Source organism: Sciurus vulgaris (assembly GCF_902686455.1).
Source record: "Sciurus vulgaris genome assembly, chromosome: 3".
Taxonomy (NCBI): domain Eukaryota; kingdom Metazoa; phylum Chordata; class Mammalia; order Rodentia; family Sciuridae; genus Sciurus; species Sciurus vulgaris.
In genome coordinates, this window is record NC_136463.1 from 85,625,014 (window position 1) to 85,649,134 (window position 24,121).

Sequence of the window (24,121 nt, forward strand, 5' to 3'; positions counted from 1 at the left end):
ATATAATGACATAGGTTATTTGTATACTTCTTTTTCCATGATCTGAATGGTTCCTTACATAATACTTATTTATAGTTTATCCCTTCACTAATTTGGATATAGTAAAATTCTTACTCCTCATTTTATTGCTTTCAGATAAGCCTTGACAGATATATTTGCTACATTGCTGTGGCTTGAAGTTCAGAGAACAATTTCTTAAAAATATGGTAATCTAAAATATGTTAATAAATCATTTAAGCACATTAGTCTCATTACTTGATAGACTTTAAATAATTTAAAGTAAGACATTTTTTTCTACTAGATAGATTAAATATAGAACTTTCCAAAGCTGTGAACTTTGCAATTATATACTTTCTTTTAAACAAAATTTAAAAGATTTTTAAAAATTCACCTTTGATAAGTTACCTCATTTAATTATAATACCAAATACATAGATGCACATCACTAGCATTGGGTCTGCTTTGTGTCAAGAATATTTAAAATTATCCTCTATCCCAACAGTTTTATTATTTCTCTGAATTTCACCATCCCTTTAAAACATGCCATATTTTATATGTTTTTATTTTATTTGGGAAATGAATAATGCTAAGAATGAGACAAAAAACACTTAAAATGACACTTTTAAAGACTCCATGGTATTGACTGTGGTTGAGAGTAATACCCACAATCACAAAGTGGCCTAGTCCAAAAAAAATTAAGCTCCATCCTTAAAATTTGCCATAAAACATTTTATTATCTTTTATGTGACTCCTCTTATCTTTTCTCCCATGACATTTATAGAAAGTAAATTTCAATTTTTGAAAACAATTAGAAATGTTACGTGTTACTTCCTGAAACTTCCACACATGTGCGATTGTAATTGACTTCTAACAAGTAATACGAAGCTGCCCACACCAGAACTGCACACACACAGCACTAAAGAACATATGAATTCCACAAGGCATGTCGCTGTGTCCCTGAATGTGTGAAAGAAAGTTCTGGAGCTGGAACTGTTGGCACTTCAAATAAGCAAGCGACATGGGAGATTAAGGTGCACATGGGATGCTGGCAGCACGGGTTGGGGACAGCAGCCAAAATGTTAAGGGAGAATCAATAACATCTGAATTAAGTCCTTCTGCCAAACCTATCAATGATTCCCTTAAAAGGATTTCTTCTGGAAATGAAGTGAACATTGAGTAAGTCCACAGATAGCAGCATGCAGAACCTTTGGCTGAGGAAATGATTAGTGAAATATGAAGATTTAGGGGCCCACATGTGTGCCATGTCTTAGAACCCAGGGAAATCAAACACCAACACATTAGGGCGGCCTGGTGCCTAACAATGGCTTTGGAAACAGAAGACTTCCAAAGGCCAACTCTGCCACTCATCAGCAATGAGTCTTTAAAGGTCATTTGTGCTCCCTAAGCCTTGATTTCTTCAATAAGCAGTGTTATAAGGATTAAATCAGATACACTGTGAGATTTCCTAGTATACTTGGAACATAGTGGCCCAAAGTGTTGAGTTCAATTTGAATGGAAGAAACTATATATTTTTTTCACTTCCCCTTTGGAAACTTTGAGACCTATAGTGTCATCACAAAGGATTTTGTTACTTGTTTGTCCTGCCCACTCCAAAACCTCAAGACACTGTTCACTCTCTGAGCAAATACATATTTTTATTACCTCATTAAGAAAATGATCTTATTTGTTATCTATTGGTCTCCAATATTGTCCTTTAAAATTTCCCTAAAAGTGGAATGCCCATAACCTATATGAAGCTTCCCCAATAGGACAGTGGCCTAAGTCATCTTGATCAGGGTTCAAATCAGCAAAATAGTCACAGTCTACACTGCACATACACTTCATTGACTTCAAAGCTCATGGATGCTAAGGATCACACTGCATTGCCTAACCTAGCATGGCCAGTATACTGAAATGCCCACATTTCCATTGACTCCTCTCCTCCCTGAAATTCACTCCTTGTTAGTGCTTGCTCACTGTGTCTGCCACCACCATTTACTAGTGACCTACACCAGAAGTCACAGAGTTACTCTTGACTTTTTCTCATGCGCCCCATCTGCTCAGTCACTAAGACCTAACTATTTCACTGCCTCATCAATTTTAGAATCCTCCCTCCTTCTAACTGCTTTAACCCCAGTTCCAATGCTCATTATCTCCTGATAGAGCATAGAAAAAGCCTTATTGCCACTCACTGGTCCTTGCCACTATTAGATTCCAGCTTCGCACCATAACCAGTATTGTCTATTTACATGGAAGACTCAATCTCGTCACTCTTGTACTTGAAAAGCTCTACTAGTTTCCACATTTATTAGTAGAAACATAATTGAAATCCCTGATCATTGTGGGAGGTCCCTATCTTTTAGTTCTTACTGCCTTCCTGTGTCCCAAATTTTATACCTTGATAATATAAAGTAGATTTAGTTTCCTAGCACACACTGTGCTATTTAACCCTTCTGTGCTTTTTCAAGCCATTACCTCTGCATGCATTTTCCTTTCTAATATCTTCTTCTCATGTGTAATACTTCTTAATTTTTCAGACTCAACTCAGAAAGGAAAATGTTGGAAAATTCCTGAGATTAGATTGGCCTAAGTCTCATTTCTTTACCCTTCCAGAGAATCCTGTGTTGACCATAAGTCGAGTCCTCATCACACTGAATTCACCTGGTTTCTTCCCTTGTCACTCTCTCACGTATATCAGTGACATAAAGTTAAAAGGTTTATCTTAGCCTGTGCTTCTCCTGGAAAGGGCATCTCTTAGCTCTAGCCAGTCAAATCCCAGATCTAACCAAGTATTTTCTCCAGCGTTTTTTTTTTTTTTTTTTCTTTCTCAATTTAGTGGACCATTCTAGGCCTCTCCAGACTTATCTTTTTAAAATAGGAAAGTCAGAGTTTCAACTTCTGAAACTCTCAACCCAAGAACCCTTCTTATCTACTCATGTATTTCTTCGTTGCTGCTGTTGTTTGGCACTTTCATGGCATAATGATTGCTGATATTCAGTGTAACTCTCACTACTCCTCAAAATAAAGCAGTCTCTAAAAATCTTTTATTATTTGATGCTGGCATGTATACAGAAATCTATTATAGATATAAATAGGCATGTGCACATACACAGCTATATATAAATCTCAAGGACTACAACTTATAAATTTCAAGGACTACAACATTTTTAATAACATATCTCTGCCTAGCAAAATCTTTCACTTGAATATAAGGTCTCAAGGTCACATATGTATTTATTTTACCTCCTGTTCTATCTTAGTACCCAGACAAGTATATGCAATACAGCTGGCCTTCAGTAATACTACTGTGGGAGAGAATGAAAAAATGAATGAATGCTCTGATGATTCACTTTTATTACAACAATTTTATTAATTGTTGAATCTGAGGTAGAGAAACTGCATCTGCAAATATTGTTGAAGAAATAAAATCACTTTTCTGTATGATTCTTGGTTGTATTATTTGTAAATCAAATAGATTTACTTTAAGTGTTGACCTGTTTTGCCAAGATCAGTTGCAGAATCTGAAACTCAGCTTTGAATTTGAAGTCATGCTTTGAATATTTCCCAGGCAATATGTACCCAGAACTCAGCTAGTGAGCTGATGATTAATGGATGATCAAAACTAGAGAGATTTTCAGCATCTCACTGATTTTTATACTATTATTACTATTTCATTTCACTTTTTTTATAGTACCAGGGATCGAACCCAGGACCTCAAGCATGCTAGGTCAGCTCTCTGCCTGCCACCGAGCTACATTCCCAGTCCTTATTCTCAGCTATTAGCAAAACTTGATTCAACAGTTATTGAAAATAACCCATCAGTTAGGCCTTATTTTTCTCCCTATGCAATGGCTTTTAAAATGTGACAGACTGTTCCTGATGGAAATGACTAAGTCAAGTGGCTTTCATGCATTTTTTGACAGGGAAAGGCTTTTGTTTCTTCTCTTGCAGACAATCTGAAAAATTAAGCATCTAATTCCAGAATGCTGTGAGGTATCCATCACTCTCATTTGTTCAGTATCATCAACAACAAAATCTGTGTAGCCGAGACCAAGTGTGCATACTATATACGTGCATATTATATATACACATTCAAACACACACCAAATATGGAATCATATAAGTAGATGTAAATCACAACCAGGCAAAATGTGAGCACGTGCAAAAACATGAAAGCACAAAGATAATTTTGAGAGGAAATAAGGAGAAGATATAGTGTTAAATGTATTACTCTGAAATGAACAGATTTTTTTCTTTTAGATTTTGTATCAAAATATGTCACTTGTATGCTTTTTAAACAAAATCTGTTCAACTCACCTTCATATAACCAGTCAGCAATCCCATTAAAAATAATTCCTTCTTTCCCAGAGGATGTGAGTCGCAAGGAACTGCTCTTAATATCAGGTTGGTAGTAGATATTATTTTCAAAAATATAAATCTGGATCAGGAAACATATGAAACAAACAAAAATCCCAACATGTTAGAATGCCTTTATTAAATTTTCATGTCATATAATGACTACTGAATCACTGTTTTATCATTTGCCTGCTTTTAAGCTTTTTTAAAAAATTTAATGCATATATTTGTATTGTAATCAATTATTAATGGCTACTGCTTTCCCTATCATATCAATATCAAGTTGTCATTTGGAAATTACATGGAACTTGGTATTGATGCTTTTAAATCCATATTTTCAGCAAGGATATTTCATCTACTTAATAATGTTTTTCCCATACCACAAAATTGGTTTGGCTGTGAGGTAACATTTTGCATACTCAAGAGAATAATAACTGAAACTAGATGTCATTTTAGTAACAGTCAACTGACTGTTTGAAAAGCTTCAATTTTGAGTCTTTACTCTTAGAGAAATGCATTTGGTGGTCAATAAAAAAATCTTTAGAAATCTCTCTGACTCTATCCAGCTTGACTCCCAGATTCAGTGATAATAAGGAATAATAAAAGTTCTTTTAACTTACAAATGAAATTCATTTACCCATGTACCAATATTCCCTGACAATTCTTTCTTGAATAGAATAGCAATGATAAGGGCCTTGTGCCCAAGAGTGGAAGAGTTTTAATTTGAACCCAGCATAGAGTCTCCCACAATAATATCAACACAACAGTGCCCAAACAGGAATGATGGTGTTAACACAAAATAATGTATCTTTGCTATTGATAATTCAAGATAAAATTATTTGTAATTCACTTTACATTGTATTTAATACCAAATGTGCTGATTTGTGTTGTATTATAAACCTTCCATAGAACCAAATTTCTTTCATATATTGTCAAATATCATTCAGGGCAAGTCAAATTGCTTTTAGCATCCAATATTCTACCAATAAGAAAAAAGATGTATCTAGCATGGTATAGAATCATATGCAAAATGGCAAGTAGAGAAGATACAAGCACTTCCAAAACAACTGTCTATATAATTATGAGATCCTGGATTTCAAATTTTGGTGTGCACAGTAACAAAGCAAATCTGTATATATACGGGAAATTCCATTGATATTCTATTTTGATTTTGGGGATGTGGCAAGCATTTAACGGTGGGTATGTTTAGTTAATCATTATTATTATATTATATTATATTATATTATATTTAAGAATGTCAATCTATGGATAAAATATCTGGAAAATAGAGGGGTACAGCAGAGTGCTTAAAAGCATAGACTTTATAGTCAGGTTGTCTACATTTAAAATCTAGTGACCTTGATAATTTTTTTGACCTTGGTAAACTGAAGTCACCTCATTTGTAAAACATGACTAAGACTCACATGTAACTTACAGATCTGTTGTGAATAGTAAAAAAGATAGTGAATATAAAATATAGAACACATGTGCCTATTGCTAAAAGTGAGGCTGATCCCACATAAGTTGATGTCATTCAAAATCTTGAGTTTTTTGTAGGCTAAAAATTCTGAATCAAAATAAAATATACCATGGCTTCAGCCCATCTATAAATTATCACCAACAACTGGTCAGTAGTTCACATTATGCAGGTTCAATATGCATTACTGTTAGAAGAACAGTAATTGCAGTAGTGGAAGGGGAAAGATGATTAAATGAATTATATTTATTGTTTTCATTTCAGTTAGAAACTTTTCAGGTAATAGGAAATAAGTTTATTATTAAAAGAATAGGGATCACATGTAGGAAAAAGTTTGAGAAAAATATTAGCTGTCATAATACTGGATGAAATTTGGAATTAATTTAATGAATTTAATTAATTAAACCCTGATAACTAGAAAAATACATTGTTTATTCTAGCCAATTAAATCTTAAACTTTGTGTTTTTCTCATACTACCTTCTTCAGCTCTTCATAAAAAAAGAATAAACTCTTTGAAGAAACTACTTCCCTTGTTTTTTTTTTTGTTGTTGTTTTTTTTTTTTTTAATCTGAACCTTCTAATAGCACTTGTGAGTAATGACTGCACATAACCCCCACCTACTTTACCCAAGATTTTATTAGGAAGAAGGGTGACTTCTCCCAAAGCAATATGGTTCAGAATCCTCAGTTTTTCAGAAGGAAAAAACTCTAAGTCAAAATAATTAATAAAACCTCCACGACTTCAGCAGATGTATAAATTATCCCAAACTATTGACCAGTAATTACATTTATATTTGAAGAACAGATTGGATTATATCCAGAATCCATATGAAACTGACATCTGCTCCAATGTAAAAGAACAAGCAATATGGAATCAGAATTTTAATGCCATTCTACTGAAAGCTGTACTACCAGAGACAGTCTACCAGTTTGTTTTTTCCTGGTAGAAAACCACAGCAACAGAAGAGTGACTGCCTCATAAAAAACTACCTTTATAATTTCTTAACTTTTTTTCAGTTACCAAGATTTTTCACTGAATTGTATTATCTCACCTAATAAAAAACTCTAATGACTACCTTGACAATTTGAGAACTGCACATATTCCCAGGTACTATTTGGGTATTCTGATGAAATCAAACTGTATCCTATTTTCCATTTGGATAAAATTAAACTGGGCTGCAACTAGACCTAAATCACCTTGAAAATATGACAAACAGTAATGCCATGTATCCCCATGGTACTGATTAAACTGTCAAAATATTTTGATAACATTAATCCATTCTATCAATGAGTCACCTATAAAGCATAACAAATAGAAAAAGATAGGTATTTGATCAATTAAGTCTTAAATTTATAGAGCGTGCCAAGTATCCAGTTTTTCAAAATCAATGCTCTTAATCTACCCACAAAATAACTTAAAATTGTAAAGTCACCAAAGGAAACAGGAGGATAATTGAAATATGATGTGCTGAATTATGCTGTCAGAAAATATGTAATACATGTTCCAAGAAATTATTCTAATCAATATGCTAGTCGATATTGCTCATTATCAAGTGATTGGACACAATGTGTGTCACTGATGGAAAGGACTCTTTAAAAGCCAGTTTTCAATTTACCAACTTTTCCTTCTACCGCAATGACAGCAGATGCTCCAGATGCTAAATACCCAGCAGCCTGGATTACTGGTTGAGGAAGCGCTTTTAGTCAGCTTTTTACAGCTATGACTATAAGACCCAACCAGAACAATTGTAGAGATGGAAAAGTTTATTTGGTGCTCATGGTTTCAGAGGTCCCAGTCCATAGACAGTCAGCCCCATTCCTTGGGGCTCAAGGTAAGGCAGAAATCATGGCACAAGAGTGTGGCAGAGGGAAGCAGCTCACATGATGAACAAAAAGCAGAAAGAGAGAGATTACACTCTCCAGATGAGATATATTATTCAAAATCAAGCCCCCAGGGACCCACCTCCTCTAGCCAGACCCTACTCTCTTTTAGTTACCATCTACTTAATCCCATCAGGGGATGAATTCACTGATTGGGTTAAAACTCTTATAACCCAATAATTTCTCCTCTAAACCTTCTTACATTGTCTTACACAATGAGCTTTGGGGAACTCCTCACATTCAAACCATAGTAGAGACACTGAACATACTCCCTCCACACAAGTGACATGTGTTGGACAAACAACACGAAATAATTATTTGATATTGAAAGTCATTAAAATGTGAAGATTGTAAATAAGCACAGTGTTAATGAGCCTACTGTGACTAATGCAGCCAGAGGAAACAGCTTGTCAGAGCCAAAACTCTCACTAACTTTGAGCCAGCTTAAAAGAACAGCAAAAGAAATGCACTGGATATTAAATCTATTTTAGCAGAAATACTCAAAAGTTACTCCACATTTACTGACTGGAGTTATTTTCATGATAATCTGAAATTATAAAATGAATTGTCAAAAATCTCCATGAATTATAATGGCATCAGAGAATCTGTAAACTTACAGTGAATTGGGATAATATTTGAATTGCCTTTTATTGTGATTTGCATTGTAGGGGGGAAAACTAATCAAATATTTACTTCAGATGACAGCTATTGCTATTAAGGGTAGAGTGAAAGATCAAAAGTATTCCATTGTTGTATATAGCACATTTTCTCTATTTATCCATTGATGAATGTTTACATTGTTTCCATATTTTGGCTGTTGTAAATAGTTTTACAACAAACATAGGAGTGCTAATATCTTTTGAAATCCTTATCTGAATTCTTTTGAGCAAATACCAAGAAGAAGAATTACTAGAGCACAAGGTAGTTTTATTTTTAATTTTTTGAAGAAATTTCATACTGTTTTCTAAAAAAACCTTGCTTCATTGTCACTAGCAGTTTATAAGTGTACCAGTTTCTCTGTGTCCTGGTCAATACCTGTGTTTTGTTTGAATAACAACCATCCTTAAAAAGTGTGAGGTCGTATCTCATTGTCATTTTGATTTGCATTTCCCTGGTGATTAATGACCACATTTATATTTGCATATAAATTATAGAAGTTCATATATGAGTAATATAGAAATTAATCTAGCCTTTGGGCTACATGAATAGTAGCTATTTAATTTTTAAAAAATCTGATGACACTAAGGGTGTTTTCCTAACCTAGAAGAGTTTTCAAACAGAACTGCTGACATTTAGTGCCAGAGAATTCTCTGTCGTGGAAGACTGCCCCATGCATGCTAAGATGTTTAGCAGTATCTCTGACTTTTGCACAAAAGATGCCAGTAGCACTCCCTCTGCTCCAATAGGATAACCAAAGATGTCCTCAGACATTTCCATATGTCCCTTGGCAGGGAAGAGGAGAGCAAAACCACTCCACAGCTGAGATAGGTAAATAAGTTCTTTGCATAACCATGCTCCATATATTAAATATGTAACTTAATTCCCCAAGCCTTTAAAAGCCAATTTGTAATTTGTTGTTTGAAAGAACTCTGCTAAATATTCCTGAGGATGTACATATATAATGTACTTTTATAATGTGTCTTTCCCACCTTCAAGCTTATAATTTTATGTGACAGGTAGGTTAACCTCTAAAATTCAATGAAGAAAAATCCAAGTATTACTAGGCTGAGTCATGAATGGCAGAGGTCAGGATGAGTGACTTCGTTCATAATGACTTTTAAAGATACTAAATTTGCATTGCATAAAGGACAGGATTGATTCCACAGGCTCAGAAAGGTAGAAAGGAAGAAACTCTATGCTACAGACCAGAATGAGCTAAAAATAAAGCATGACAACGATAGACATATTTGGAGAAGAGTTGTGGAGTGTCTATATACCCACGCTTGATCTGAAGGTCAACTGGTGCCAAACCACAGAGAAGCTTGAATACTAACCCAAAGTTTCTCAATATTTGACAACTTGAAATTGCATATGAACTGGTGCACAGTTTGATCAACTTTAGGGAAATATTTAGTAAAATAATCGGTGGCAATTAAAGAATGGATGGTGAAAATGAGAGACTGTTGGCAGGAAGATAATTCCTAAACATTTTACCTAATGGGAATGATAATTGTTAAAATGGTGTCATTATTCCTAATGCTATGTCTGAAGTGCTTACTTAAATGTGAGTTCTGAAGCCAGCTCTTTAGTTTCTCTCACTGGCATCCTTTTAATCGTCGCCATCCAGAGTCAATCACAGGAGCTTGTTTAAGCCTTGACTGCACATCCTTCAAGTCATTTGCAGTTATTTCCTTTTGCCCAAACCTTAGTGGCTCAAATCTAGTTCCAAAATGTGCATGGAACCTTTGATCTTTTGTTTTACCAGGAACAGATTTTAATTTTTAATCATGCTAGCTTATCAACTTCTTTAAAAATGTTTACTATGATAAACTGAGCATTTGTTATTAAAATGAACATTGTAATATTCTGGAAATAAATGATGAGAAATATGAAGATTCTCTATTGATTTAGAGACACTATTAGGGTCAGACACTATTATTTTTCAATAAATGAGAAGTTTTCATCATACTGACAGCATTAAAACATTATATATTTATATGTATATATATAATTTTATTACAGAATAAGAATGCCTTGACATGAGAGTAAGGTACCTTAAATTCTGTCATATTATATATTATAAGACATTTAATTTTTTAGTAAATAAAAATCCTTGAAATATTTAAGGTATTTCCCCTTAAAGGATATGATTCCATCAAATATTGAAGAAAACTTCCTCTCTAAGCAATTTATACAATTTGTATGCAATTTCATTCTGGGGAACATTTGAGGAATTATTATTTACTTGAAATTTTAAGTAAAATCTTATGAATGAAAAGTCATTATTTCATTTTATATAATTTAGATTCTTTAAACATGAAAGAAAATAAAGAAATAAAAGCCAAAATATTTGGGTCTTAGAATGATAAAGTGAAAAAGAAAGTCCATAATGTAAGACTAATGATGAGAAATAACAAAAATGCTCATGCACTTGAGACAATTTATACAAATACTTTGTAAATCTTATTAACAGTTTTTACCACAGCAGAACATATATGCAGCTGAATGACCCAGCCATGCTATTCCAAGGTATATGCCTAAGAGAAATGTATGTGAATGAATAGACAGATTGCTATATCTGTGTGTGTGTGTGTGTGTGTGTTTGTACACATATAAAATGCTCCTAGTAACACTACTTATGAGAGCTAAGGATAGTTATCATCATTTGAGTGAAATAGTGTCTTGCTGAAGGCAGAATAAAGGTTTTCTGGGTACAAACAATATTCTGTTTCTTCTCGAGGCACTATGTCAATGTTCACAAAGACCAGCGCTGACTATTTTGCTGCATGCATGCTAAAATAAACTGAAAACTAACTTAAAAATGTGTTTTGTAATTTATATTATTTCTTATAAAATATTATCATAAAGATTTTTATCAATATGTCACTAAAACAGTGTAGCATTCAATTTTTCTCTTCATAAAATTCTGTTTTTTCATTTGCTGGGATATGATAAATTTTGTATGTCAATTAATATAGAGCAAAATAAAGTTATGAGCACAAGTTAAATTGTTTGATTACCTCTGACATTTTGGCCTTAAATAAATCTCTCTCTTGGTTATAAACTTGCTTTCATACTGCTACAGGACCATCTCTCTGATATAAAACAACTCATTCAAATCATTCATGTCACCTTTGAATCAGTATCTGACATTCTAGAAATAGAATCACTATCAGGGAACTTTCATACGTTGACATTTACAATTATTCATATCAGGAAGCCCTTTCAAAGTTCTTATTTTTTTAAAACCTTTACAGAACATATTGCATTTTTCAGCAAGTGAAAAATATCCTTTTGTCTTAAATTCTTAATTATATAAGTCACTTTACAGTTCCAAAGCCTGATCTTTTATACATACATATCTTAGGAGACAAACAGATACCAGAATGAAGTATCAAATTCAATCAATGAAGGTAACAGCAGATTGTCTCTTGGCTACATCAGTCTGTAAAACTCATTTGGCCTAAGAGATGGCCTTGTGATGAACAGATCATCTTGATAACTGAAAATATTAATACACTTATTTATGGGTCCAAATAAATACACTAGAATCCATGAGAGAGAAAGTCATCAACATTATTACAAGTATAAAAAGTTCCTTAGGCACTGATGTATGTGTCAGTGCCAGAGGATGGTACTGTCCCCTCTTTGTGTATCTGTTGACTCCCCTTCCTCATTTTCTTCTCTTTCACTTTTCCTTCACCACTTCATTGTCTCGCCCATTTCCCTTCTTTTAGCCCTTCATCGTAACCAAATACATATCAGTCATCTTCTACACATAAAGCACTGTGCTAAGCCTTGGACAAAAAATTAAATACAAGACCCTGTGATCTAGTATGACTTTACAATAAAAGCATATACAAATCGATGCAGGTATGGTGGAAAAGAAAAATAAAACCAATAACAATTCAGGTGGAATAGTACTACCTTACATGATTGAAGGCAATAGAACTTGAAATGGAAAATACAAATAAAATTAAAGCAAGATTTTGGAGTATTGAAGAAAAATAAAGAAAAGAAATATATAAGACAGGGTTAGCTATTCAATGTGAAAATTTTGTTATCTGAAAGATAACTTTATTCATGACCCTGTTGAAAATGAGATTTCTATCAGAAAGATGTGGGATATAATCCTGGCAATGTCAATTGCTCTTTGCAGTATTTGGGCAATGAAGTCACTTCCCCTCTCTGGAACCTTACTTTCCTCATTTGTAAAAGCAAAAATTTTAGCATTCCTCATAGTGGTCTACATGTTTCAAAAAAAAAAAAAAAAACATGTTATGGATATTGATCAGTAACCTGTACACAGATGTTTGGTTTTTTAATTATTAGAATCTACTAGTAATTGGTCATAAAATATATAATTATAACTTAGAAAGAATCAAACACTCCTATTATCCTGAAAGGAAACATAAGCATCTGAAGATGGTACTCTGATTCTCAATATCAGCTGTATAGAGTACATTTTCTCTTATTTGTACATTCAGCCTCTGAAATTCCTTTCAATGTTAGAGGATCCTTGTATTACCTGAGTATTGATGTGCAGTAGAGTATGGATGGGAAGACTTGTCTCCAATATAAAGAAAAAAAGCCAGATGAAACATCCTATGGTCAGGTCCCTCTACATGATTCAGAATCTTTAGGGAATAAAGTTGCAGTTCAAAAACTGTTCACAGGAGACCCTCACTTCACCAAGGGCAGAGATGAATGTCCACATGTCTAACTGCCAGTTGCAGCATCCTAACAGATTTTGCTGCAGTACCTTCATCAGATTCTCCAGAACACATTCCTATGTTCAAAAATGTCTAGACCTCCATGGCTCCTATTCATTTTCCAGTTATGGAATTCCAAGCTTTTCTTTGGTTTTGAAAGCTTTCAGATATGTTTTTAATGAATTCATTTTCTGTTAAAGTGATCCTTGAGTCCATTTCTGTTGCCTACTTTCAGAATCTTAATTAACAGGTGGCATGCAACCATTTAACCTTGATATCCTCGTGGGAAAAAAAGTTCTTCACTATCATTTATATAGAACATCTTTCCAGCTAGTTGTCCTTCCTCTTAGCCATCAAAAAAATTAGTGGAAAATATGCTGCATATGCACTTTAGCCTCCAAAGCTAAAATAATTTGCTTTCACATTTGTATTGTAACTCCTTTTATTTCAAATTTCAATAATCAAAAGAGTTTCCATAAAGGAAAGTTTAGAGAGACTAGAAGAAATTTTCATATGCTTATCAATGGGTTTGTGCGTAATACTTTCCAGTTTATGGGCATGCTGATAAGAAAACAAATTGAAAAATGCAGAAGGTGGAACCAGGCTTGGCTATCTCCCATGCACATTTTCCCCACAGCTCTAGACTCTTTATTCTACTTCATGCAATTTCAAGGCATCCTTGGCCACAAATGAAGAAATATTTTTTATTGCAAAACAGAAACACCCAAACATTTTTTATACTATATCCTTTAAAAATACTACATACCAGTAAAATATCCATAGAAAGTGGACTTCTTAATAAAATCCCTGTGTCCAGAATTAAATTATTTATTCTGGTTAGTATTCTTACAAACTTAAATTTGATTGCACCAATGCACAATTGAGGATGAGAATCATTTAAATTTAAGTATCACTTGGGGTCCAGAATTAAAGCAGTGAGATTCTATACAGTGGACTCTCCAGTGTTCTTCAGTTACTCTGCTACTTTGGAAGTACCTATGATATATGAATAATTGCAACAGAATATACTCTAAAAGTTGTTTGGGGGATGCAAGCATATAAGATGGTATTCAAAATACTAATTTCTGACACTTAGTAAAGTATGTTTGATGGTATACAATAAATTATTTACTGGTATCTCTGCCTTTAGTCTTCATTGGCACCCATATCATACAACAACAAATCAGAATTTTTCTGGCAGTACATTCACTGTGATATTGTCCAATGTGGTTGGTGGTGGAGAGGAGTGCTCCAATTACACAAAGTAGACAGATCAGAATCTTTAGACTGAAATTTTAAGTAAAGTGTTCTATTCAGAACATATATTTCAATCCACTGTATTATATTCTGTCTTGGTCAATCCTAAAAATTTAATATGCATTAATTTTGTATGCAATTGTTTGATTTGCTTCTTCCTTGGAGAAGACATTGACACACAAGATAGAAAAAGTGACCTTGGGGGCAGAATAGTTAAGTATAACACCTAGTGAAATAATACCACTTCTGTCAATTGCTGTGCTAAATGATATGGTAAATTTCATATTGTTTAAAAGAAATATGTATACATCATTATTTGGGAAAATATTTTAAAATTTCTAATGAAGAAATTATAAGAAAGAAAGAAGATAGACAATTCCATGGTATCAGGGGAGGGATATGCCTGGAGACATGATGGTTACAGGGTTCATTATTTACGTACAATTCTACTGAACTCTTAATGTTCACCAGGTCTGTGAGATAACAAGGAACATCATACATAGCCCCTGTTATTGAACAATTCACAATTTATAATGAGAAAGATAAGGAAATAGTTTATATTTCTATAATTTAATAAAGTTTAAAGTGTTACTGGAACTTAAGTAAAGCATATGAGGTGGTCAGAATGTAAGGAGAGAGGTTGTCAGCAATGACTTCAGATGAGCTATGACATTGTACTGGATCCACAAGTTCCAGAAGATTTTTCTGGGCAGGGAGCAGGTAAAACATTATTCTAAGTAGAGTAAATAGAGCAAGCAAGGCAGATCTAGATGGTTCCATCAGGAAGGCACAATCATAAAAGGATCAAGACAGAAATCTAGAGAAAGGACAAGGCAAAGAGATGTGTGTTTGAGAGATAATGGTGCCAGGGTAGAGATAAAATATTATTATAGAACTAGGGAGAAGCAGGGAAAATATAGGAGGTAACTGTTAACTGTCTATTTCATGGTTTAAATGATCTTTATGAAGAAAAGTTCCATCTAAAAACTGACTAGAAAAATATTGGTCCAATTTTGGAGATAAAAATATAAATAAGGTACCTTGAAAGCATTTTGTCATGATCTTAGAGCACTTTGTTTTTAGCTAGCCTTTAAAAAAACATATTTTCTCTACATTCTGCTCTAGTTGAGACGTAGAAAGTGAAATGGTTTAGCAGAATCCCAACAAAACTGTAATATGAACAACTAAGGCAGAAGGATATCAATCCAAACCACTAAACACCTTTCCCATATGAGTCTCCTGATATTACAGGTAATAGTATTGAAAAGAAATAACCCATCCTCAGTTAAAATTGAGTGCTTTTCACATCAGCCTGTGATGGGAGTCGAGTGTGCTTCTTACCCTTGATGTGCATAATCCTTTAGAGATAGAACAGATAAGACATAGACTAGTAGAAATAGAAAAACAAATGTTTAGGTAGCAGGCAAAATGACTTTTTAGCAAGTCCAAGCTCAGACTTCACTAATTACTTTGCATCATAACTCTTGGAGAGAAAAAAACAAAACTGGGGAGCAAATGAAAAAGAGGATACTGCATGAATGTGACCAGTCCAGACAAGTCTGCTGTATAGAATGCTTCATCACATAGTTCAAGTAATATGATATCTCGTTACAGTATTTAACTTATTTTTTAAGTTCATTTTATGCTGCGATCATAGACTACCACAGACTGAGTAATTTATTAAAGAAGAATCATTTACTTCTTATGGTTCTGAAGGTTGAGAAATCCAGGATCAAGGGGCTAGCATATGACAAGGGCCTTCTAGTTGTTGGAAGGCAGAAGGGCAAGAGAACATGTGTGAAAGGGGGCTGACCTCCCTTTCTGGAACCTAGACCAGATAAGGGCAGTGATTCATTTGCTCTGCCCTCCTTGCCTAATCACATCCCTTTAGGCCCCGCCTCCCAACACTGTTCCATTGTGTATTCAGTTTTCACACACGCTTTTAGGGGAACACATTCAAACTATAGTAGCCACCAAAGAACATGAAACCTTAATGGATCCTATTATTGCGATAACTATGCCCCTGACCACGAGGAATGGTTATCACTTTTCCTGTACAAATAACTCCGGTAAATCTTATATGCCACTTATGCCAGTTTGCATTGTCAGATTACAATACTTATTGCCACTATCAACAGATCCCACTCCATGCTATTGTGCCAGTAATAATGCTCAATACTTCTTGGTCCTTTACCAATGCAACCTGCCATACCTTTTCACTGTGCACTCCAGCACCACCACTCCACAACCAACCAACTTCCCCTACTCTCAGTTTCTCTTCTGAGTGTTCCTTTTCCCTCTTTACCATAATGGAACTGTGGTTTTCCCTTGAGGATAGCATTTTCCAGAAGCCCTCTCTAGGAACTACTGCTATACCATGTCATAACTCAAGGTGCTCATTTTTCCCTGCTCTTTCTTTAGACCATAACCTTTTCAATCCATACAAAAAAGTTCTTCTCATATGAGATCTGTGCCTATCAGCCTTATGGATCTCTGGCTCTCCATTGTACAGGATAGATTTTCTAAAACCCTAGTTCTAATTCTATAAAAACTATATATAAAACTATATATATATATGTGTGTGTGTATATATATGTGTATATGTATATAGTATATATGTGTATATTTATATATATAAAACTATATGAAACTATGCATATATATAATTTTATATATGTACATATGCATATGTGTATGTATATGTATATGTATATATACATGTACATATAGTCTTAAGCAGGGCTCAGCAAACTATGGTTCATAGGCAAAATCCACTCTACACATGATTTTGTATGGTCCACAAGCTAAGAATGGTCTTTGCAGACCAATATTTATGATTGCTTTGAAGACTGATAATTTATATTTACAACTCAGAAAGAAAAGAATGTTATTCCTTTCATTTGTAGACTTGTATTACAAAGTATTATACTTACACATTATTTTCGTTTGAATTATCTTAATAAAATTTTGTGACAATTATTTTTGGGTCTTGCTATATAAGTACTTATATAATACTTATTCTGTCTCTTATGCTGAAGAGCCAGAAGTATATACAATCTGATCCTTTATAGGAAATATTTGCTGACCCATGGTCTAAGGTAAAACAACTAAAAGAATAATAGTTTTTTTTTTTATTCTTTTTCCTTTCAATTCAAGATGTCTCAAAACTTTTCTATTTAAATTTAAATTTTTGAGATCCAAGATATGATATTTTTAAATGTATTAAGCCATGTTTTCAAAAATAACATGAGAATAAGTTTTAGGTTAAATATTCTAGGCAATAATCTTAAATAAGTATTTAAAAATATATCCTGTTTCTCTAATAATAATGGACAATGATTACTTGAAACCTTAAGAACAAATTCTTTGGGGACATGCATCAGGGAAGAATAGAGTTACTTTAGATTAGGTAGACGGGAGTGAAGGGAGGGGAGGGGATATGGGGAGAGGAAGGAGAGTAGACTGAAACACATTATCTTATGTACATATATGATTATACGAGCAATATGATTCTACGTGTACAATCAGAAAAATGAGAAATTGTACCCCATTTATGTATGATATATCGAAGTGCATAAATGCATTCTGCTATCATGTATAAATAATTAGAACAGATTAAAAAATTTAAAAAAGAACAAATTCTTTACAGCTTTCAAATTGTATAACACTGTTACAAGCTATAGGTCAACTCCATGTCAGCAAATTCCAGTACTAATAATAAAACTCATCTCGAAGAAGCTACTTTGGATCCCTTTAGCTTCTGGGTTTCCTCACCTGACCATGTTCTAATAAAAATCCACAGAAAATATTTTCTATCCATTTTATTCACAAACTTTGCAACTTTTTCATACCTATATATGTAAATGGTTGCCACTTCAAATCTGTACTAGATAGACTGCCACTTCAATGAACTCTGACCCAGGCAATCTCTCTCTACTCAAAACCACCCTGCACATACCTTGTAGAGTCACCTTTAACTTCACTTTAAAATTTGTAGAAATCCAGAGTGATAATTTACAATTCCAGCAAATATATTACCAAGATAGAATTCCAGTGATCCCTCATGTATCTTATCTTTTAGTTTCCCTAAAAGTATATATCAAATCCTCCTGAATAGTCTTTGCAAATAACTTATTTTTCTTTTGTAAAATAGATGGACACCATTTTAAACCCCTAAGTCAAAAAACAAAGATTCAAGAATTAACTCCTATTCCCCTTTAAAACCATGAATGTGTTTGTTTATCTGCATTTTATTGTGTCATTGCAATTTTGCTTAAAGTGTTGTTGTTATTATTATTATTATTGTTGTTATTATTAGTCCTGGTAATTGAACCCAGGGGCACTTTACCATTGAGCTACATTCCCAGTACTTTTTTTTTTTTTTTATTAAATTTATGATTACACAAATGGTACGCCCCCACGCCATGTACAAACAGAGAAACAACATGCATCCCACCTGCTTACAATAAAAAAAAAAAGTGTAAACCAATTTGCACTGCCAACATATTCTGATAAAATTTACTAATCTCTTTAGTCTTTGCCAGTCTAATAAGCATGTGTGTGCATTTAATCTAGGCGAGGTGCTGCACGCCTATAATCCCAGCAACCTGGGAGGCAGAGGCAAGAGGATTGCAAGTTCAAGGCCAGTCCCAGCAACTTGGCAAGACACTTAGCAATTTAGAGACTTTGTCTCAAAAAAGTAAAAAAGGGTTTGGGATGTAGCTCAATGGTAAAGTGCCCCTGGGTTCAATCCCCGGTACCTCAGAAACAAAACGAAAAACAAAAGTTCATTTAAACTGATCTAAAAGTTTATAAAGAAAAAAATAAATAAATACATGGGCAAGAAACTGCAAAGAAAAATTTTAGCATTACTTTTCATTACTGGTAAAAAGTAATAAAAAGAGAACAGTTGTACCAGTTATTAAATTTTATGATAATTAAATAGTATACTGTACTTGAGTAATTTTAAAAAGTTTGTATGGTAAATTAATAGTAATTTAAAAAAATGAGAAGGAACATTTAGAAATCATGAAATCTCTCAGAAATTCCATTTCTCTTTGGAGCATTTGGCTTAACATTTTGGAACGTGAATCTTTTTTCTCTTTGTGGGGCAGTAACAGACACCCTGCACCCCACTTTATCCTTCCACCTGAATAGTGTGCGATCAAGGAGCTGATCTGGGGGCTGGGGCTGTAGCTCAGTGGTTGACCACTTAAGTGCCCAGCCATGTGGGAGGTTCTGAGTTCCATCCAGCACCACGAAAAATTTTAAAAAATAAATCTGCATGTTAAAAAACAGATAGGGGCTATGTTTCACTCCTGGCTAAAGACATCTATAACAAAAGATAAACACACATATTAGTCACATTAACAGCTTTTTCATAATTTAAACTACTTTTTTTCTCATTATAAACTAATGGCTGCTCAGAAGTGTGTTCCAATAATATTCAATTTATCACAAACTGGACAGTAAGAGCCTCTTTACACTGACTCTTTTCAGTGTCATTCTTATTATATTCAATTTTTTGTTTGTTTCTGGCAATCAGATAGTCCAGATTTTTATCTTAGCATATGAGGTCAGTTAACTTACATGGAGCACGAGTTTCTTTTAGTGGAGATTAGTATGAAAGACAGCTGAAATCATAGCGGCCCCAGAGGCTGAGGCCAGCCTCAGCAACTTAGGAAGACCCTATCTCAAAATAAAAAATAAAAAAATAGGCTGTGGATGTGGCCCAGTGGTTGAATGTCTCAGGTTCAATCACCAGTACCAAAGAAGAATGGAAGGAAAGGGCAGACAGACATACTGACATTGAGATTTTAAGTTTACACTAATTTTTCCAATTTCCCATCCTGATATCAGCCTCTACTGTTATTACAGTATATGATTTTACCAAATAACTTTTTCCTTTACATCTTTTAACTTTCTTTACACTTTATGGCATTATACATGTGCTTGTTTGAGCTCTGTTCTCCTTGTCTTGACCTTCTAATGCTAGAGTCTAATGCCACTGTTAACAACTATTTGCTGTTGCTCTGAATTTAAACTCTGTGAGGTTTGAAATGTGGCCCTCAGTACACTTCTAGGAAGGTGCACCCTGATCTTGCCACACCCACCTTAGCCTGCCCAGAGGACTAAAGATGGCAGGCAGCTTGTTCGCTTAGCTGGGAGAGCCCAGAAATGTGGTACTAAGGATTGGTGTTCTCTGGGTAGATCATGCACGTGTATCCAATATGTTGCCCTAGACCTTTCCCTTCCAGAACTGCACATCCAGATGGGAAAAGACTGGTCCCTTTACTCAGCTGAGTAGACTGCCCTCAATCCTCCTGCCCAAGATATATTCTTTGAATACTGAATTTATAATTCGGAGAAACTATGAAATAAATGCTAACCTGAGTGCCACCCTCTCTGCCAAGCACTGTTCTTAGCACTTCACATGCTAGTTATCAAAATGACTATGCCTACTTTAATTGATAAGGAAATGGAAAGACAAAGAGGATGTGCCTAAAGCTTTACACTTCGATCTAGAAGTAACTGAACTCTCCATTTACTCCTCTAGTGGTTTCTAAGAGCATAAATGTGAATCTAAAATCTGAGTGTGCCATAAACTTTTGAAAATTAGAGGAATGTTTAATGATATTAAAAGTACCAAGTAAAGGGGCTGGGGTTGTGGCTCAGTGGTAGTGTGCTAGCCTAGCATGTGAGGCCCTGGGTTTGATCCTCAGCACCACATAAAAATAAAATAAAGGTGTTATGCCCACCTACAACTGAAAAAGTCCCAAGTACAGTTTCCCTCAGAAATGGGAACTACCCAGAAATCTTGACACTAAATTATAATCAGGATAATCAGAGAAGTCTTGATTCAAAGCAGTACAGACACATAACACACCCACTTGATCCCGGTCAGAAGTAGCTTGGGTACTTTCACACATCAGGAGCAGGTCATCACAAAAATATAACTCAGGTGATACTCCCGGAATCTCCTCATACTTCTGTGCTTCAATGTAACAACAACACAGGCAGCAGCCATGGCACTGAAGTGTGCAACGATCCCAGAACACATAACTTACAAAAATGGAGATGATATTGGTGAGAAAAAGAGGATAAGAAAGACTAAGAATTTTGGTAAGCTGTTTGGCTGGGAGTTAAGAAAAAAAATTTTTTTTCTTTCTTTTTTTTTTTTTTTTTGTACTGGGGATTAAACCCAGAGGTGCTTTACCACTGAGCTACGTATCCAGTTCTTTTTATTTTGAGACAGGGTCTCGCCAAGTTGCGGAGACTAGCCCTGAACCTGGAATCCTCCTGCCTCAGCCTCCCAAGTTGTTGGAATTATAGGCGTGTGCCACCATGCCCATTGAATTAAGAGAATTCTCAATGACCAGTTTGATTATAAACACAAATGTTCTAAACAGGTAAAACTGGAAAGGTCATGGGAGATGTCTTAGATATCCTGTACAGTTTTGTTTTTAATGAATCTCTATTAAAAAAATGGTGAATGAGGTTAAGGGTGAAGTCTTTTCTTGTTAGCAGTTTTTCTTTTAGGCTAAGTCCATGAATCAAAGGCACCAAGCAATTAGTCATAATTCTTTCAAAACTGGTTCCATTCCTAAATTAGGAGACTTCATTTTTCTTTGACCCAACAGATCTTGCCATTTTCTCCAAGCTGTACAGTCCCACTGGCCACTACTTTTTATATTTTATTTTGGGAAAGTACCTCACTAATTTGCTGAGGTTGTCTTTGAATTTATGAACCTCCTGCCTCAGCCTCCTGAGTCACTGGAATTACAGGCATGTGTCACCCAAATGCTGACTGCCCAAAGTGTTTTTTGACTTATCACCGTCTGCTTCTAGATTTCAAATGCTTCAGAAAGTCCTGAGTTTCATTCCAACAGAATTCACCAGAGTAGCTAACACATTACAGATTCTAAAAACGAACTCCTTATTTTTTACAAAATCAAGTGCCTAGTTTTTTTTGGTTTTGTTTTGTTTTTCATTTACAGGAGATATTTTCCATATTTAATAACTATATTCTTGAAGGTCATGACCTTTTGGAGTAACATAGGCTACCAGGAAAACTGAATTTCTTAATAAATATTTTATTAGTTGAATGATTAAAACTGGATTAGTTATCAATGTAAGGCTTTATTCCTTACAATCAAGATGATGCATTTAAATTTTAGGAATCTGAACAAATGTGCCAACATTTCAAAAATTCAAAATGTTCTAAGAAAAAAGTTGAAACAATTTTAAATCCTTAGTCATCTAGGAGGAAATTTCATAATACCTTGTTTTAACTTTTCATGTATGAGGAATAGAAACATCAACAAGATGAGCATTATGAATACATAATTCTATCTATTGTTGTTTAATAAAGATCAAATACCTTATGTCCTAAATTCTGAAGTTATTTACCAGACAAGGTAAAGTTTTATAGTCAGCTAACAACTGAAGTACCTTGTTTAAGCAAATTATCATTCATGAAAATAAGAACATGTAAAATATAGAAATGTTGTAAATGTATAATTTTCTTACATAAACATTGATGACATTTTTATTGTTATAATTGACAACAGCATCACACCTATATGTATATCATAGGCCCCTAAATCATATTATCATTTTTGCTTTTAACATTAATATATTTTATACAGAAATTAAAAGGAAAATCAAAGTTCCTTATCTACTGGTATATATATATATAATATATATATATATATTATATATATATATATTATTTTCTATGTTCTTCCTTTCTGAAGATCTGGGTTTCCTTCTGCTATCATTTTTCTTTATGTTGATATGCAAGGGAAATTCAGATCTTCATAAATAAAAGAACATTGAAAGTGTTATAAGAGCAATTCTTATAGCATGGACCTTTTCTTTAATCAGAGACTATCTTTGTTTCACTTTGATTCCACATGGTTTCTAATGAGAACACTAAAGGCCTTCTAATTGTTGTCCCTGGTTCTACTTGTGATGTTTCTCTGGCCACACCAACATTGTCAATTTATCTGTAGTATTCAACAGTTTGACTCTTATGTGACTATGAGTGACTCTGTGAACTCACTGTTTGTGGTTCACACTCAGCTGATGCTTGAATATGAACTTCATTGTCTCACTAATTCCAGAATTTTGGGCAATCATTTCTTAAAATATTTTCCTTCTCCTCCATTCTCTCCAGTTACCATATATCAGACCTTTTGTAGTTTTCTCACTGTTCCCTGGGGCTCTGTCTTTTTTCCTTTGTAATTGTCTGTTGTTTCATGTTGAATGATGTCTATCTCTTATTGTTCTGTCATTTCCATCCTCCTGTTAACCCCATACAGTTATTTTTTTTAAATTTTAGATATTCAGCAAGCATAAAAATAACTATTTTGTTCTTCTTAATATTTTACAAATTTATGAATATATAATAGTAAATATATGAGAGAATAAAAACATTTCTGTGCTGTCTCATGGTCAGTCACTCAGAGCTTTCTGTTTTTGCCTGAAAGACAATGGGTTTCCCTGACAGAGATTCAGTTCCCTTCACAACCTGTCTTTGCCTTAGCTATTGTTGCCCTTAGGATAAAACCCAAATCAAAAAAACAAAAAAAATAGAAGGAAGGACTCATATCCTGTCAATCACTTATTTGTCAATTTTACTCCCTTTGAAAATTGGGCTGGTTTTGTGTAGTTTCCCAGACCTTAGGGAATTGTTTTGCTTGTTTTGTTTATTTTTTAAATAATACTTTATTCAGCATTTACAGACAAATTTGCATGAAGATTAGGATGTTAGCAAT

General features: G+C 34.1%; 1 protein-coding gene across 2 annotated transcripts in view; it reads right to left on the reverse strand.

Moving 5' to 3' along the window:
* Positions 1-24,121, reverse strand: part of DPP10 (dipeptidyl peptidase like 10) — a 616,119-nt gene that overhangs the window by 88,708 nt on the left and 503,290 nt on the right. For both annotated transcript variants that reach the window (XM_079135626.1, XM_079135625.1), the window contains exon 8: positions 4,317-4,437. In XM_079135626.1, coding sequence (XP_078991752.1) covers positions 4,317-4,437 — 121 coding nt within the window. The remainder of the gene's footprint in view (positions 1-4,316; positions 4,438-24,121) is intronic.